Source organism: Struthio camelus, chromosome 3 (assembly GCF_040807025.1).
Source record: "Struthio camelus isolate bStrCam1 chromosome 3, bStrCam1.hap1, whole genome shotgun sequence".
NCBI lineage: Eukaryota > Metazoa > Chordata > Aves > Struthioniformes > Struthionidae > Struthio > Struthio camelus.
The window spans coordinates 126,313,647-126,333,476 of NC_090944.1; the positions used below are offsets into that span (position 1 = coordinate 126,313,647).

At 41.2% G+C, this 19,830-nt stretch overlaps 1 protein-coding gene across 1 annotated transcript in view; it reads right to left on the reverse strand.

Annotated features, from left to right (window-relative positions):
* Window positions 1-14,547, reverse strand: part of CNIH3 (cornichon family AMPA receptor auxiliary protein 3) — a 49,365-nt gene extending 34,818 nt beyond the window's left edge. Inside the window, exon 1 of the mRNA XM_068936531.1 lies at window positions 14,467-14,547. Coding sequence (XP_068792632.1) covers window positions 14,467-14,547 — 81 coding nt within the window. The remainder of the gene's footprint in view (window positions 1-14,466) is intronic.
* Window positions 14,548-19,830: the final 5,283 nt, after the last annotated feature.

Below are 19,830 nucleotides of genomic sequence, written 5' to 3' on the forward strand. Positions count from 1 at the left end.
AAATATCACCTGTCTGGTTCACGTCATAGAAACCTTTCAGAGTACAGTCATAGTTGTATATGTATGACATATACAATTGATGTATTACCTGTGTCTTTTTTCAGCATGCGGACTACTACAAAATACATGCCAAAAAAATATACAATAAACATACATACCTTGGAAAAGTCCTAGATAAAGTCAGAAAGCCAAAACAATCATTCAGTTTAAACATTACTAACATTGTAGTTCTACATTGATATATTATGCTAATATTTGAAATATGCAACTCCAACGTGCATTTTAGTATTACAGCATCAAAGAATAACCCCTTAATCCTTGCCTGTCCTTGACAACACTCCTTCCCTCACCCCGACCGTTTGTAAGTGCTTATCTCTAAAACCCAGCAAGTGCTCTGATACCTGTAAGAGCACTTCCCCATTAGCCAGATGGGTATATCAGTAAATGTCTCACTATTATCTTATATGACTTAGTTCCCTGCCTTTCTCCCTATGATCTCATCTATAAACCTGCCTGCTATTTCAAGTTGCCATATCAAGGCACATTTACGTCTTAATTATATTTAAAGAGAGTCTTAAATCCCTCTGGAAATTGCACTTACATGATCAATGAAGCAAGGACAGGACATAAAGCAAAATAATCTGGAGTGATCTTTGGACCGTCAAGCATAATTTTACTGGACATCACCCCTCCTGATTTTCTGTTATTAAGAACAGCTTTCCTCTCCTCTATGAGAGTGACAGATAGCAGTTTCTTAGAACAATTATTCAAAATTGCATGAGCGGATAGGGAACCTGCTTCAAAAGCTGTCCTTCCTTGAGGATAATTTTGTTAAATATCTTCTATTTAAAAGCAAAATAAAGCTCAAAACTTAGTCGTCTTCATATCTGCCTATGTAACTCAGTAGGTTCCTGAAGCTGTGTCTCCAAAATGCTGGTTTTGATGAATATCCTAACACTGCAGCCAAGTGAAGTGTGGCACAGGAAGTGAGATCAAAGGTATTCCTTTCTTCCCTTCCCTAAGGGAACAGACATTAATAAAATGAAACAATAATAACTAATAATGTCTTGCAGTTGTAAATCTTCCTTCAAGGCAGTGAAACCCTTCACAAATGCAAGGAAAGTATCATTTCCATCATATATACAAGAGGAAAAACAAAGCTCAGAAGTTAAATGATTTACGGAATCAATGGTAGGAAAAAAAAAAAAAAAGAGCCTCCTGATTTCTGCACCATATAAAATGCTAGGGGAAACAAAGAATACTGACAGTGGACTAATAACATATGAGAAGTGAAACTGTGCATTTCTAGATGACTATTGTACTGTTGTTTGTCTCTGCAGAGCAGAGCATTGCTTTAAGCAATGCCTTTTTGGATTAAGACTGCAAACGGTTTTAAATCACTCAAGGGTAGAAAATTGTTCTATTTGTCACATTTTACATTAATAATTGTATGGCATTTCCTTGCTCCGCTTAACTTGAATTTCATATGCTGCCACTATTAAACAGCTCTCCATGCAGAAATCCAAACACATCGCTAATGCAAGCAGACAAAGCTCTTGTTGGCTCCATCCACAGATGCACGTATGTAAACCTGAGGACCTAGTTTTCATCTTTTTTACTGAAATTCTTTTCTTTGTAATAGGGTATTATATTTATGTGAACACAATTTAAACTTTTTAGGCTCTAATTAGAAGCTTGAGCGACGATGACAGTCATGAAAATGTTTCTGTAATTTCTCAACTGTCTGTAGAGACAGAAATTTATCTTGGAAAACACAACCACGCTGTACACAGCTTTCAGTACTTTGAATGGAAAGTCACACTCTCGGTGCATTACTGGTTATTACGACTGCAACACTGCAGACAATTTGAAAAAGCAACCAGATTTCTGAATGCAAAGAACTTCCATGTTGTTACTAGCTTTGACAAAAACACTAAAGTCTACAGCACTGCAAAATTCTCTTGAGAACCCTATGTTCCCATAAGGATGGCCTGACAAGCATCTACTGACAGTTTTCTACCACTGTTATGAAAGGAGGTCTTTAAAATCATTTCATCTAACTGCAAAGAAAAAACAGGATTCTGGACAGAGATTCCACCTTCTTACCACAGTCACTGAAATACATTCCTGCTATCCTGAAATTGAGAGATTTCAACCCTCTCCTTCACAAAGAAGGGAAAAAAAAAGAAAAAAAAAAAAAAAGGCAAGTATTCCCCAAACATAAAGTTCAGAGATTACCTGCGCTTGTACCACAGCTTTTTATCCCCTCCCTGTCTTTCAGTCTAGACCACTTGAAATCCAGCCAAGAAAAATCAGCTGGCACAGATAAACTGCACTTCATTAAGAGGAGGAAGACAAAGAAGCAAGCTGAAGAGAAGCGATGATGCTAATACAGGTGTACAGAGCCTCTTTCTAAATAGGCTAATTGTTTCACTTTCTGCAGCTAGAACACATTTCAAAACAGACTTCAAGTGGAGGAGGAATTTGTAAGGTAAGCCCAGACTGTCAGGCATTTTTTTTCCCCTGAAAGTTTTCATCATTTTGTTGTCACAATTTTTTTTTGGTTTTTTTTTTTTTTGCAACCCTTGCATTACTGCATTCAGTACAGGCAAACAGTTTAGAAAGAAGCAGTCCTCTGTGAATCAAATATATCCCTGCAGAAACTCAACATTTTTGAAGGGACACAAACAGCTATTACCTATATTAAGAAAAAAAAAGTTTTCAATTAGCAAGTAAAAAACAAAATTGATGAATACACCAAGCTGTTCTGAACAGAAAAAATTTAAGTATTGGATCTCCATGTACAGTCAAGTACACTCAGTGTGGCAGAATCACTTCTTCTGTCTCAGCTGACTTAAAATCGTGTCTTCCATCTCTCAAGAGAACCTGAATCACCAGGCTACTTGGTTTTTTTGGAACAGAGATAACATTGTCCATTCCACTGCTCATATGGTGCTACACTGCATATATACCCATTTCATTGAAGGCATTAGGGAGACAAGAGACTCTTACTTTTCTATTTAAGAATTGTAAAAACGTGATACCACTCCATCTAGCAGGCCACTTGTCTCAGGATACTCTACAGGCTAGCGGTAAAGCCAAGGTCAGGGTCTGAATCAAAGACAGTAGATCCGAGCTTGGCGCTCCCAAATGGTTGCACGCATACTCTTGTCCTTCTGTCAATGAACACTTACACAGAGGGGAATCCTACCATTAGGACTTGAGAATGTTTCCCACCTTAGTACCTCTCAACAGCCCAGAAGTCAGCGCACCTTTGTAGGCTACGGGAAATACAGGTTGAATCTCTCCAGTGAACGGAATTGAATACAGATTTCCCACGCTCCAAAGCGACGCCTGAGGCTTTGGATGCAACTATGCCACCAATATCCTGCCCTACATATGTTCTCCTCCTCCTATGTGCAATGGAATATTTCATGGGAATTCTTCCTAAGACAATAAGGGTTTTCCATTTAGAAAACAAAATCAAAAACTTGTAAACATTTTTGGTGTCTAATCTCTTCCAACTCTTTAGTTCAGCACCAAGACCCAAAGATCAGTTACATACAGACCACCAGTGACAACAAACTGACATGCCATATCAGGAACGCTGTCACTTGTTCATTAGGTACTAATTTGATCTGATAGTCAGGATTGCCTTGAAAAACAATTTGTGACAGTATGGATTCCCAGTCACAGCCACACATTTGGGAATCTAGCAAAGGGCATCCTGTTTCATTCCACATAGACTCTTCCAGCCAGCTTTTCTTCTCCTGTCCTGGAAAGGCTACAAAGACCAGATCTGCAGATTAAATTTAACATGCAGACGTACATAGTTAGTACTCCCAGGCTCCATCCCTAGCTTTGATGGGCCAAAAGGAAATTATGGGAGTTTGGATTCACACTTCGCAGCCAATGTGTCAACAGGGTGATGATAATTTGTGGCCCTAATCCATACAACGGCTAATGGAGACTGAACTGGTCTGCAGACCTCTCAACACACAAGCAAGGTCAGAAGAAAACAGAATTGTTTTTTAATACAAACTAAGGAGAAACTGGAGAACTCTGCTTTTAACACCAGAGAGCGCCTTATTTCACCCTTGTTTCTCTTTATATTAAAATCCATACCCAACCAAAGGAGTGCAATAAGGGGAATGAAACAACTAAAATTGCTCGTTATCTCCATACCACAGCTTTATTATCAGAGATTTTCACATCTTTTACTTGTACAGGCCACATTCTGCACTACCCAACTTTTTCCGTACCAAACTGGGGACTGCCTAGGCTTGTGCTGGTGAAAGGCCTAATACAGAAGACTGGCCAGACAGGGAGGGCAAGAGAAGGGTGGAAGCCTGGTGACATTGGGTCGATAGCAGGTTAATTCTGGCTGGAGGCAATATAATTGGCCAACTATAGATATGAAATAAAGCAATCTTCTGCCCCTGTTTTCCTCAAAATTACAAATTATTTTTAATTTATCCCCTCCTACATGCAATGTGCTGCTGTTCAGTGTCCCCACTTCCCTTTTTCTTCTCATCAAATCTACAGTACAGGAGATATGGGAGGGAAAATACCCAGAAACATTAATGTCACAAAGCTCCATCTTTGTAAATTATTCTCAAAAGGAATAGAAGCACTTTTTTTTTTTTTTTAATCAGTTAACAGTACAAAGCTGATAATATCAAAGCTAGAAATAAACAGGATGCTCTGCAGAATAATTTCAGGGAGAGGGTAGTAAATAGATGGGAAAATACAACAGAAGAGATAAACTAGAAAAAATATTTGCTGCAAAGGAAGAAGAGGTAAGAGAGTTAAACAAAAAGAGAAGATATTTTTCAGTATCAGTTAGATAAGAGTCACAGATGAGAGACCGGCCAATCAGCTAGTGCTTTCTCTAAGCAAATTTCCAATGTTACCACCACACCACAACTTACTCTGTTCCTTAGCTTTCAAAGTTTTCTACACAAATGCATTATTTTGACAGTTTTAATTTCTGTTCCATGCATCCTTTTTCCATATATTTATATTCTTAAAAGATCACTATACCATGTAAAAATTGATGCATGGCAGAATTAGCACCGTTACCCGAGACCCTCCCTTCGGATATTTGTACACATTGATGAGATCGCCTCTCAGTCTTCTCTTCTCCAGGCTACACAGACCCAGCTCCCTCAGCCTTTCTTCAGAGGAGACATGCTCCAGTCCCCTCCTCATCTTTGTAGCGCTTTCCTGGCCTTGCTCTAGTATGTCTATGTCTCTCTTGTAGTGGGGAGCCCAGAACCGGACACAGTACTCCAGGTGAGGCCTCACCAGGGCTGAGGAGAGGGGCAGGATCACCTCCCTCCACCTGCTGGCAACACTCTTCCTGATGCACCCCAGGATCCCATTGGCCTTCCTGGCCACAAGGGCACATTGCTGCCTCATGCTCTTAACTTGTTGTCCCCCAGGACTCCCAGGTCCTTCTCTGCAGAGCTGCTTTCCAGCAGGTCAACCCCCAACCTGTACTGCTGCATGGGGCTGTTCCTCCCGAGGTGCAGGACCCTGCCTTTTTCCCTATGCTGAATTTCATGAGGTTCCTCTCCGCCCAGCTCTCCAGCCTGTTCTGAAAGCACAGCAGCACAGAAAGGGCAGCACAGCCCTCTGGGGTATCACTCACTCCTTCCAGTTTTGTATCAGCAAAATTGTGGAGGAGGCACTCTGTCCCTTCATCTATGATCACTGATGAATATATTGAACAAGACTGGAGCCAGGACTGACCCCTGGGGGACACCACTAGCTACAGGCCTCCAACTAGACTTTGCACCACTGACCACAACCCTCTGAGCTCTGCCATTCAGCCAGTTCTCAATCCACCTCACTCTCCACTCATCCTGCCCACACTTCCTGAGCTTGCCTAGGAGGATGTGATGGGAGGCAGTGTGAAAAGCCTTGCTGAAGTCCAGGGAGACAACATCCACTGCTCTGCCCTCCTCTACCCAGCCAGGCATCCCATCAGAGAAGGCTCTCAGGTTGGTGAAGCATGATTTCCCTTTGGTGAAGCCATGCTGACTACTCCTGATCACCTTCTTGTCCTCCACGTGCTCAGTGATGACCTCCAGGATGAGCTGTTCCCTCACCTTTCCCGGGATGGAGGTGAGGCTGTCAGGTCTGGAGTTCCCTGGGTCCTCCATCTTGCCCTTTTGGAAGACTGGGGTGACATTGGCCTTCTTGCAGTCCTCAGGCACCTCTCCTGTTCTCCAGGACCTTTCCAAGATGATGGAGAGTGGCCTACCAATAACATCTGCCAGCTCCCTCAGCACTCGTGAGTGCATCCCATCGGGGCCCATGGACTTGTGGATGTCAAGTTTGCCTACATGATCTCTAAGCTGATCCTCCTCCCCCAAGGGAGAGTCTTCCTTTCTCCAGACTTTCTCTCTTGTCCCCAGGGTCTGAAATTCCCCAGGGCTGGCCTTAGCAGTAAAGATTAAAGTATGGAAGGCATTCAGCAACTCTTCCTCCTCTGTATCCTTTGTCACCAGGGCACCCGCCCCTTCAGCAGCGGGCCCACATTTTCCATAGCCTTCCTTTTGCTATGGATGTATTTGAAGAAGGCCTTCTTGTTGTCCTTGACACCCCTTGCCAGATTTAATTGCAAGTGGGCCTTAGCCTTCCTTGTGGCATCCCTGCACACTCTGACAACGTCCCTGTGTTCCTCCCAAGTGGCCTGTCCCCTTTTCCACATTCTGTAGACTTCCTTCTTCTGTTGGAGTTTTGCCAGGAGTTCCTTGCTCATCCATGTAGGTCTTCTGCCCACTTTGCTCGACTTCTTCCTCAGAGGGATGCACCCATCTTGAGCCTAGAGGAAGTGATGCTTGAATATTAACCAGCTCTCCTGAACCCCCCTTTCCTTCTAGGGCCCTACCCCATGAGATTCCTCCAAGTAGGTCCAAGTAGAAATGATCATCAAATGCATTCTGTAAAGGATCTTCTACTAGTGTTTATGTAATCCAGAGGGCAGGTCAACTTTGAAGCACATGCAGGTAAACTCATCTGAGTGGAGCCTCCATTATTCTTGTTTATAAGCACCCATTCTGTGAATGTACAGGGCAGTTTATACTTAAGTGTTGTACAATACTATTAAAAGGGAAGGAGTATTACATATGGTGATACTAACTGAACTATCTAGCCAGAACTCTTAACATGATAAAATAATAATGCAACAGAAGATTGACTAAACAATCAGACACTTAAAACAGTGAATCACAGCATGAAGATGGTTGGCATTTAAATGCATTTAAAAAAAAAAAAAAAATCAAGCATCATTCTATCCAAAACATGGCGCTGATATCAGCAATGCTTGGCACTTGCACAGCACCTGTTATCAAAGAATCACAAAGGACTCAACTTACTAATTCTCACCATTTTACTGTAAATCTCTCAAAAGATTCAGTTTTTTAAACTGTAGCTTCTTCAGTGAGGTGCTTAGCTTAGACTTCCAACCATATTTTTTTCAAGTTTCTAGCTCTGACAGCTGGAATATGACATAACCTCCAAAAGCCTAGAAATACAAAAGGACATAAAACCAATCCAAATGTATTTCTGTTTCAATTTCATCATCTATTATACTGATGAAGAGCTCTGAGCAGTGTTTTATGTTCAGCAGAGACTACCGAAGGAATAAGCTATTTCTTCGTCTCCCTTATGTTCCGTTTCATTTACTTGCATTATCACAAAGGTAGTTGCAAGTTCAGCACTCCTGCTGTGTTTAGCAGAGTAAAGCTACTTCCACTGCAGCAATTTTGCAATTTTTCAGTGCCTTCTAATACAGCTTATCACAAAAAAAATTCCTAAAATACATCTTTTTTTTTCAACAGGAAGTGAAGAAAAAAATATACAGATACTTCTGCTGCTTCCACAAGGTTCATTGATGCTCCTCTGAGTTTTCCCAGGTGCAGTGAAACACCAGGCATGAGGGAGATACAGTGTTCCAGGAGAAAAGTTCTATAGCCAAACTGGATAGACACAGGCAGGATGGGCAGACTACGAGGTGCCTGAAAAACTGGCTGTACCACCAGGCTCAAAGGATAGTGGTCAATGGTTTGAAGTCTGACTCACGCCTAGTTAGGAGTACAGGTCCTCAGGGAGCAATACTGGAGCAAGTCCTGTCCGACATCTTCATCAATGACTTGGGAGGTGGGGCAGCATGCACTCTCAGCAAGTTTGCAGATGACACCAAATTGGGGAGACCAGGTGATATGCTGGAGGGCATGGCTGCCATTCAGGTTGGCCTTGACAAGCTGTAGGAATGGGCCAGGGAGCAGTCCATGACCATCAACAGAGACAAATTCAAAGCCCTGCACCTGGGACAGAACAGCCTCATGCCACACAACAGGCTGGGAGCCAGCTGTGTTGGGAGCAGCGCAGCAGAAAAGGACCTTGTTGTCCTAGTGGACAGAAGTAGTTCAACACAGGAGTTTTGCTGCAATCTTGCAGCAAAAAAGACTAACCACATACAGGGCTGCATTACCAATAAAACCAGCAGGTATGTGCCCTCTGTGCAGCACTGGTGAGGCCACCTCTGGAATCCAGTGCCCAGGTTGGGTCCGCCAGTTCAAGAGAGTTACCAGCAACCTAATTCAAGTCCAGGGGAAGCTGCTAAGATGGTTGGGGGCTGGAGCACATGGCGTACGAGGAGAGGCTGAAGCGGGTTTGGCTACAGAGAGGTCTAACTGCTGCCTTCAGTTTCTTAGGTGGGGTTATAGAGAAGGCAAGGCTCCTCTCAAAGGTGCATAGCAAGAGGACAACAGTCGCAGGCTGTACCAAGGGAAATTCCAACTGCATATAAGAAAACAAATGTTCACAGAGATAGCCCTGCTTTGAAGAAGAGATGGGACTAGGCCCCCCTAAATTATGTTATGAACTTTGTATTAACTTTCATTTAACAGGAACTGGACATTTTTGAAGGAGTAATTATCTAGAGTTACCCAAGGAGTACAGGAGCTATTCTGTTGATAAAACTGCATCTTGCTCTCTGCACAGCATCATGGTCATGAACTTAATTTTTTTTATGGGAATTTCAAACTGTGGAACATCGGAACAAGTTAATCTAGTAAATCAGCTAGCACTTGAAATTCTGCCTTTACCTCATCAACTGACTCTGTCCTGTGACTTTCAGCGAATATCCCTTCGCAGAGTGGAAATAATAATAATGCTTGCCTGTTTCACATGGGAAAGATACTTTGTTTCCACAAAAAGTGGAAACGTTTTCAAAATCACCAACCTCAAAAAAAGTTAAGTCCCTCATTACCCCCAGACTATGACTTAAGTGAGACCTATTTGATTGCCTGGTAAAGAGTTGACTCTAGCTGTCAGCAGCAGCAGTGATTACAAACGAACTGCACGCAAGAGTCACTGAGGAAAAGAATCAGGTCAAAGAGATGTCCTAGTATCTGTAAGGAAAATATTTTAATTCTGCTGAGCTTCTTACTCTTCCTCTTTCTGAAAACTATCTTGATAAGAGGGTATTTTTGTCTTCAGGGGAAAAAAACCCAAAAGATCAAAAGTCAGAGGTCTGAGGGTTGAGTTAAATGTTTTAAGGGTGATTTAACATTGTCCTTTGAGCGGCTCAAAAAACAAATAAATATAACAAGTGCTATAAACTCATGCCTGAAACTCCATCTGAGAGTTGTGCTAACAGTCTAATAAAACATGAAAGCAGTACTGCCTTGCTTATTAACAACCCCTGCAGTTTAAAAAAAGCACTAGAAATACATGATTTGCCAATTTAGAGATAAAATCTCTGCAGTAATCAGATCTTTCAGCTACTCTTAAGATAAAGAAAAATACAGTACATGTGACATCCAAACACCGAAACAGTTCTCTGCACATCTTCATGGGAGGTATACGGCTGCATAGACTTATGTAAGTAACGGAGTCACTGTGATTTGTGAAGCATCTGGAAGTACAACCAGTGGCAATCCCTCACAATTTAGAGCCATTCTCCAAATAAATTTCACCATGACAGTTCAAGAATATAGACAGACAATTGCACCTTTTTACAGTTTTTAAGTCTGTAGGAGAGCCCAAATACTTTCATGATTTGTTTAAATTATTATTTAAGCATGACAAGGTAAATAAACTGAAATACATTTATTTACCAGTATGCAAAATATATTTTGTCCTGTAGTCTATGCTGCCTGGCCTGATACGTTGTCTGTCAGCATTAATGTGACAAACTTTAGAAAGAAGAGTTTTAAGGGAACTGTCAAGCTATGTTATAGTCAGACCAATCTAGTTGTGCTCTGTCTTTAAAAAGAGTGGAAATATCAGACTCATTCTTTAAGCTGTCATGACTATAAAACCTTTAGGGACAATGTGCTCAGCCACGGAGTTAGAGAGAAAAATATCTTCAAGAAATAGGTATAATACATACAGTAACAGTCTTTGTGTTCTTGCTCCTCAAACCTTAATCTGATCTTATCTTTAAGGATAATATAATTACCCAATATTATTCAGAGACCTGAATTAATGGTTCATTAAAGGACGTAACTGAACTTAAATAACTGAGAGAAGATTCAAGCTCGACCACAAGTCTATAAGGAAATTACTTTAATTTCAAGGTAGGCTCTAATGCAGTGTAAAGAGGTTAAATTGAGATGGCTGGCAGCCTTTATCCAAGAGAGGCACAGGCTCAACTAAGCTCACATTCATTCAATCTCTTCATTCATTTTTAGATAAGACAGCTCACTACCCTCCAAGCAAAAGCTACAGAAATAGTAAGACATTTATAAATAGAGAACACTGATACACTAGTAAGTCCTTTGTGACTAAAGTGAATTTGCTATCGAATCAAGCTTTAAATTAGTCTCTCCTGTACTTTTCATTCATGCTCAAAATTAAGCCTAACTTATCAAAAATTAGGCGAGGAATTTTAGAGGGATGCCTTTGTCAAAATACATTTAAATGACACCTCAGCTACTAAAGCAAATAGAAAGCTATCATAACTACATTTCTGCAATCACATCTTGCAACATCTTGCAATCATATATGAGTATATACTCAGTACAACTGTACTGAGAGATCTCTATATAATGTATGGGTTTTTCACAGTATTCACTCACCGCACTTAGCTTAACATTTTGCTGTTGGCTAACTTCATTTGAAGACAGATGCATTTAGTGAACAAATACTCAGCTAATGTGGCTTCAAATGTAGTCCAATCTACCAAACTATATACCTGCGATAATTCATAAACTCAAGGAAATGTTTTCGTTCTCAGATGAAAAAGCGTTACTGAATTTTGAAAGCACTAATTCACAGTGATCTGTAGAATTTACTCTGAACATCAGGAAAGTTTTTTTGAAATAGTCCATGTAATTCTATAATTGGAATGTAAGGTTTTACTGAATTCCACAGCCTGGTTAGAAGGAATCAAGTAGAAAGGTCAAGGTCTCTACATTCTCTACTAAATTCTCTAGTACTTTTGCACAACAGTGGCACAAAAGTATCCACTACTACGTCATGCTTTCAGAATTCTGTTATTCCAAATAGAAGTAATGTGGTCATTTAGCAATTCAAATGCTTAAGAGAGTGCTACACCTCAGAGAGCAGTATTGACATTATATAGAACACTGAGAATTAGATTTTCCAGCACTTTTCTTTCACTGAATATGCATGAGTGAAATTCCAGCAATAATACACTAAGATAAACCTCGCGAAGTAGCTTAAATGCCTCCGTTAGTATCATCTAATTTATATTCATTTCTTCTCACGCCAGCCAACACTGGAAACCTAGATGGGCACCTCACTCAGCGGCAGGAAAAAAATGTCTTGTGTCCTCCAGATATTTGAAGGAGTTTCTGTATTTTCTTTATGATTCCTTTAAAAATTCTGTCTCGCTTCATTCTGTCTGTCCCAACAGAGTACCAAGTATAACAATGTTTAGAGATCCTTTAACTACCTAGAGAAAAGGCATCTGAAGACGACAGTTTCCCAAAACAGAAGTCTTCATTTTACACGTTTTTTGTTTTGGCTTCACATTTTTAATGCATCTATTACATCAATATTAATGAACATTATTATTCTTATATAAACCATCTGATGTCCTGGCAGGAATAAAATGAGATATTACTTGAGCCATTGTTAAATCATTCCAGATAACTGCCAAAATCTCAGTCAGCTCCAGCTTGGAACAACATGATGTCCAAATGCTATGGAATTTATTCCAATCCTTTAAAATAACTTACAAAATTTACATTCAGGTTCAGCCTCTGAACCTCATGAGTCTTTCAAAGTGATGGGATCAAATTAATCAAAAATTTATTCTTAGTAACCAAAATTCTTAAAAAAAAAAAAAAACCACACACTTAAAAGGCACTTTAACAGGATAATGTTATTCTTAAAATCCTCTACTGCCCTCTGAAAACCTATTTAAAATAGGTCTACTGTCCCCTTATAAATACATTACAGTGGAAAAAAATCAGTTTACAGGGAAGGAGTAGGAGTTTTGCTTCTTGGGAAAAATTTGTACATGGGATGCTTAAAATAAACTTCTATGACTGACTACATTAGCTACATGTTAGACTACATTTTAGAACAAATAAGAAACCATACTATAACAGTTCTTGCAGAGGGGATAATAAAAGTTCTTGTGTTTTGTATGTATGGGTAAAAGGTACGCTTAAAAGTTTGTTTTGGTAGGCTGTTATATTTGTTATTCTATTATCTTCACAAACCACATGTTTTAATAGGATTAACATCTATTTATAAGAAAAGACTGTACCAATTCTTTCTCTATTACAGTAGAAACTGTACAGTAGCCACTTTTGATTTCAACACCTTGACAATTTTTCAACAAGCATGAGAACCATGCACCACAAACCTAAACCTATTGACAAAAGGTTTCCTTTCTTAGGTGCCTCTTATGGACCTTTAGAAATAATGGATTGCTCTCCACGGGTTTGCCGACTCAAAGTTGAAAAATGCTTCAGTAAGAATAAATGTGCGGTAACTACATTGATTTACAAAAGAATAATTTTACACATTTGCTAGAAGTACTATATGTCCTTAGACAACAGCAGCTTCAGTCCAGGAAGAATACTCCTGGTGAGACATGATAACAGACTTCAAATATGTCAGAAACTATTAAAACGATGACAGTAATTAAGGAAGTAACAGTTTAACATGTAGCAAGAGATTCAGAATAGAAAACACTTTTTCACTCCAAGCCCTTTGAGGAAGTTGTAGAAACCTCACTTTTTGGGGTCCTTAAGGTTTGCGGGGTAGGAAGGAAGAGATCATGAGGTTTTTTTTTTTTTTAATCTTTGTTCAGAGCACAGGAGCACATTAGTTGCCTGCTAGAGACTCTTTTCAGCCTTGCAGTACCACGGTATTACTATAATATTTTTGCGTTTTGTAACTACACCGTTAACAGTTTCGAACAATTAGATTTCTTGCAACACACAAATATGTTCTAGTTCTTATTCCTATTAGGCTTACATAAAAGCTAGCAGCTTTACTACTGTCTTGTTTCAATAAAAATAAATTCTGTATTTCCCTTGCTTGTTAGTCAAAGGGTTTTTTTTTTTTTTTTAAATTTTACTCCACCAGGTATCTGTCCTGTAAAAGTACTCCTGAAACTTCCTCTCTTTTTCATATAGTTATACAGTTATACTGTTCCCTCCTAAACGTTTACGGCATGAAGTTATTTGTGTAGCGTCCATACAGCATAAATGATTCAAAAATATGTAATCATTTAAAAGAATTTCTAATTATGCATAAGGATAACATCGCCACTGCTGAAATAAACACCTTTCAAGTTACGTACCTGTAGCTACTGCAGGCACCCAGGGTACAGTAAGAAGGGCACAATTCCACTTTCAAGTGAAACTAATGGACACTCAGCACCCAGCTCATGCATTACAAGGATGATGAAGTTTCTCATGAAACTCTCGACGACTCTGACTTCTAAGAGGTCATTAACACAGTTATTATTGAAGGAAAGACTATCCAACCGCTTTACCGCGTGGGTGAAGGCTTTTCCACCACCACGCTCTGTCCTCGGGCGACGCGAACTGTGACTCTTACCTTGAAGTCCTCACCGATTAGCACGATTAATACTGGAGCCATAAGTACTTCCACTTCAGCGAAAGCCAAGAGCGCAGGACGCTCTCCGCGTTTACAAGCCCAGAACAGCGTTCAGCGTGTACGCGCATCCCAGGAGCGCGGAAGGTCAAGATTTTTTTTTTTTTTTGGGGGGGGGGAGGCTTAAACCCTCACAGAAGCATTTTCATCGGTCTTTGTGTTTGTAAAGCCTTGTTAAAAAAAATAGTAACAGTAATACAGGACAAAATCTGCCCAGCTCACCCAGCGTGTGTAAAGGGCTCAACGGACGGCACGACCTCCCCCCCCTCCCCCGCCCCGCCAACGGTCGCCTCGTGCTTCGAACCGTCTCTAACGGCCGGGGGGCGAGCGGGGCCCGCGGCTACTCACATGCCAGATGGCGAAGAAGATGAGGGCGGCGCAGAGCACCAGCGACAGCATGTAGCAGAAGGCGGCGAAGGTGAAGGCCATGGCGAGGAGAGCCCCCCCTCCGCCCCCCCCAGCTGCCCCAGGGCAGCCCGGCGCCCCCTGCTGCCGCAGCGGCGGCACCGCGGGGGAGGGCGCAGTGCCTCGGAGAGCACCCGGAGAGGGGAGACTCGCCCGGCGGCGCCCCGCCAAAGGGGCGAGGAGCCGCGACAGCCGGCGGCGGAGGTGAGCGGGCGCCCTCACGGCGGAGGGCAAACCAGCTCCCCCCGCAGCCGGGACGGGGACGGAGCGGGGCCGGCGGCGCTGCGCCCCTCTCCGCCGGCTCCTCCGGGCCCGTCCCGTCCCCGTCAGGGCGGCGAAAAGCGCTCCTTCCACCTGCTGCTCGCGGAGGCGGAGGAGGCGGGAGGCGGGGGTCTCCGGCGCCCCGCCCGCCGAGGTGGCGGGCAGGTGGGGGCTGCCGCGGCGGCGGGCTTTCTGACCGCAGTCACGGAGCGAGGGGAGGCTGACGCTGAGAGGCGGTTTAGGCTAAGCCCTGGAATAATAAAGGGTACACCTAAATTTTAAGTGCGTTTGTTTTTTAGGTTTTTTTTTTGTTTGTTTTATCAGGTCTAAATCTAGCACGAGGAGGGCAGGAGCCCCGGGGAGAAGAGTGGTAAGAAGTGCCCAGGTGCTGTGTGTCCCCCCCAAACTGGAGGGGAGCGCGGCCGGAGGAAGGCCGGGGTGGTGCGAGGGCGTCGCTCAGCCTGCTGCAGAGTAGGCAGCTTGGGCTTACGCTTACCGTCAGGCTGCAGGCCGCAAACCGAGTCTAGGAGCTGAATAAGTGAGGCTGAGTAGCTCAGCAGAGTAGGATCGTTCCACCCTTTCCCGCTAGAGGAAAAGGGTGTTTGCTGTTAAGTAAGGACAGAAACTTCTGAAGTGCCCCAGTTTGGCAAAGCTCTCCGGATGACTTGCAGGTCTACTCTCTAGGCAAATCTCTGAAGTGCACATGCAGAATAAGGAAGGAAAGGGCTTACCCCATCTCTAACAACATCCGTTGTCTCTCCAGTGACAACTTAGCCATTTAAGGTGCAGGGGCTGTAAATTAGATATGTCATCAAAAGTTCTTCAAGAGCTCGTCTATCTCTTGGGAGTACATCAGCTGACACAAAATGGCAGCTCTGTAAGCAAAATTCTTCAGGAGAAACAACCACAGAACCACCAGAGGGCTCATTTTAAAATACTCTGAAAACCAGGGACGGAAGCTGCGCTTTTGAAATACCTATTCAAAACTTAAAAGAATTGCAGCTCATAGCATTTCTTCTATCCTTTTATGGCTAGAAGGAGGATTCAGTAACAAAACTATTTAGAAGTTTGCCCGTGGTCACCTGCAAGGAATCAGACTTCTTTGTGGCATAAGAGAACACAATTCCATCAAAGCCAAGTTTTTTACAAGCTTTCTTTTTAAATATTTACAACATATTTTTATTTAAAATCATGGTATATTACTTTTAAAATAATAAGCCCTTTTATCTTGAGAAAAGAGTGCTGACTGGAATCAAGTGTCAAGGGCAGTAATAAATAAACTAATCAGGAATAAATTGATGGAAGTAACCTTTTATAATTGGGATGCTCCAGAATGTACCTGTGATCTGATGATTTAATTGAGAAGGACGGGATACTGCAAATAATAATGAGCTTTGCTGTCATACAGGGATGCAGTAAATGTATTGTAATTCTTTGACCTTTGAATTCTTTTTGTGTCTGAAATCCATCCTGCAGAGCACACACTTGAGGAAGTAAATGATTTATTCATAACCACACATTTTGAAAAAAACTGTAAATGATCTACAGAGTAAGTCTTTGCTTTTTTCCTTTTTTTGGTCACAGTTACTCTAATACCTGGGTATATCTTACATACCTTAACACTGATCACAGAACAGCTGATGCCTCAAGGAAAACTGAAGTAAAACATTTTCTTCTGGAGCATTTGTATACTTATGTGCATACACGTACATATATTGATAAAAATCTAAATACACTGTAGGTATCATAAAAGACAGAAGTGGAAACAACCATTAAATCTCAATTTAGGACTGTATTCCAAAGTAAATAGTCTCCTGTTTTTCACTGTCTCATCTTCGTTTACGTTCCAGTTATATATCTGGGGTTCGTCAATGAACACATATGCAAAATAACTGAGTTTCTCATTTTCTAAGGAGACAGTTCCACAGCCAAAAAACTTCCAAGGTCACACAGTCTTTCTTGACACTGATCTGAAATACATATTGCCCATCAGCTGCATTTCTAGTCATTAAACATTGTTAGTGACTGACCAATAACAAACATACATAGTAAGGGAAACATCGATCAAGATGTGTGCAAGACATTTTGTCCTACCACCTTCTTCTTGCATTATACCATGAGGATGTCTTAAGTATACTGAGATATTTGGGTGGTGGTAAGTGGTGCAAAGATTTAGCCTTCTGCTCAGTACATCACTGGGATTTGTCTAGACTACATAATAATCGCTAGAAATGTCTTCCTTATCTCCATCTCATTACCAACTCATTACAGCTTTCTGTGGCATGGGAACCCCACAGCAGGCAGCCGTTTCTTTGTCATTTCTGAACCAGATTACTGCAAATCACAGTATCTGAGGCAAAAGGTGAAAATAATATAGATGTGGCTGACCCTTTTCTCACTGATTTAAGCCTCTGTGAACACAGCAGGAACATCAGTCTGTCTGTTAGCTCCCCACCCACTTCTAAGGTCTTGGTCCTAACCTTCAAATCAACTGATGGATCTGATGCTAGCTGCATGAGAAATTACAGTCCAGCACCCAGCTGTGCTCCTTCCAAATAACGCATCTCACAAAGCCCAGGAGGAAAGGTCTGGGAACTAAGGATGCAGCGTTATCAATCCAAGGGATGTGAAATAGGCATGCTGGACAAATACAGAATATAACCACCTTTAGAAAATGCTTCAAAATTATTATTTTTACACTTTTTTCCAAAAATAAGCAAAACGACATGCACACATCAAAGCATATATGTATTTTTTTTCTTTTATTGGAAAGAAAAGGCCCTGAGACTCTGTAGCTCTCCCGTAGGAAATTCATTCCTATCAAACTACTTTACAGGAAAGATACTAAATTGACAATACCTTATTCAGAAAGAGGTAAAGGAGACAGACCTCTCATTTCTCATATGCATTCTCATTATTTCTGTTAGTGACTCTCATGCTTCTTCAATTTCTCTCCCAAGAGAGAAATTCCATTTAGACTCCCAAGTTACAATTGCTTGTACTGAGGTTTAGCAGCTTAGCTTATTTTAGTGACCTTCGTCTCTAATCTGGCACCTCAACTTTCATTCTGTTGTCTTTCAAAATTTCACAAACACTTGTGCTTCCTCAAGGAACTGGATATTCCCAGATCATTCCCAGAATGTATTGCTGTTCTCACCCTCCTGCACAGATCAGTATCCTGGGAAGACAGCAAGAAAAATTACGGAGATGAATTTCAGACCAGGCAAAAAGTCTGCAAAGGAAAAGAAAGTAAATTTGTGTTCAAACTGATCCAAATAAGAAACAAATGGTTCATATTCTCTTCCTCTCTCATCTCTAACAAGCTGCTATTTCTTTGAAATGCATTTGCTGATGGGTCACACAATGTACTTCAAGCTTAAAAATACTTCCTAGCACAAGTTTTTATATGAACTGTTTTTATGGGCTGTACCCCACAATACACACAAACAGATCATGACTGTTTGTAAAACTGCTAGAGAAATTTTTTTTTTTGACAGAAAGGCTGCAAGGGCCTTTGCTTTACTTGTGCAGAACAAATTTAGGAATGCTAGTTATCACTGAAGCATATTTTGTGCTCTGGGTTTATTGTTTGTCAGCATGCATTACCATGCACGTTTATGGGAAAATGTTATTTCAGATTCCTGAAGGAGCTGGAGAATCAGGCAGACAGTGTTTTACAATGCAGACTGACCACAATTTCATACACAGTCTCCTCAAGAGGGTAGATGGTGGTGTTGCTTTTGTGTAACCAGCCTTGACTGCTGATTTTTGAGGCTATCACTCTGTGAACATTTTCATAGGTCAGAGCACAAACAGAGAGGATTTGGGGGGGGAGGGAGGGGGGTTTACTTTGGCTTTTTACCTTGTGAGGACTTCTGTGAAGGGACCAAAAAAATTAAACCAATAGAAATAGAAATTCAGTCACTAGATAAATAGTAATAAAGGAGTACATCTGGCAAGCAACAGGCAGCTCTCTTTAGACATGTTACGAAAATAGATTTAGTAGCTTTATGAATTCAGGATATCCTTACTTTAGCAGGTCATGTGCACTTGATTTTATATGAAATTACCTTTTTGTGCAAGGTAATGAAAGAGTCCAAAGGTACTGAAAGAATTTTTTAATGGCTAATTTACAGAAGAGCTAACCAGTCCTTTCAACTGCTGAAGAAGCACCACAGCCCCAACCGTATAAAGAGCAAGTCTAGAAGATCAGTAGTCTCTGAAGTGAAAGGTTAAAATCACCATAAATCCACCAGCAAGGTTGTACACCCTCAGGCAAGTTGGTTCACAGTTTGAAGACTAATTTATTATCCCTGTAATATATAGTTTTAAGTTTAATATATGACTGAGCGCTTATTAGAGTAAAAGCCATTATATTCATTAGACTAGAGAACTGTCACATTAGACTGACTATACTTTGATAATACAGCTGACTCTCTCTTTTGTGAACTTTGTGTAATATTAAATAATTAACAATGTTAATATACAAATTGCCGTCATTGGGCTTTACTGCTAATATCCCACAGAGATGACTGGAAGCATTTTGTATCATTACGCATTATTATTTCAGATTATCTGCAAATTCCAGATGAAATGACTGCATTAGTCTATCCTCAGTTCATTTTCAAAAGGTTACCTTTGCAGCCATAGAGGCAAAAGACATTTTGTTAATGAAATCTTATTTTCAGACACCAGGAACATGATAGTTCACAAACCCACTGACAATAATCTCATCTCTCTGCCAGCTAAATAAATAGCGTTTCACCAACTGTTAGCAAGAATACTGTTCCCACCTTCTTTTGTTTGGAACTAGCGGAATAAATTCTAACTTTATTATCATAGGAAATCATCATAGGATCATAGGAGAGTTCAGGCTGGAAGGGCCAAGCAAGGCCAGCTACAAGGTCAGACCAGACTGCATGGGGCTTTATCCGGTCAGGTCTTGAAAACCTCCAAGGACAGAGACAGCACCACCTCTCCAAGCAACTCGTTCTGCCGCCTGCCTGTTGCAGGTCCTTTTCAGCAGACCAGGTAGTCCCCAGCCTG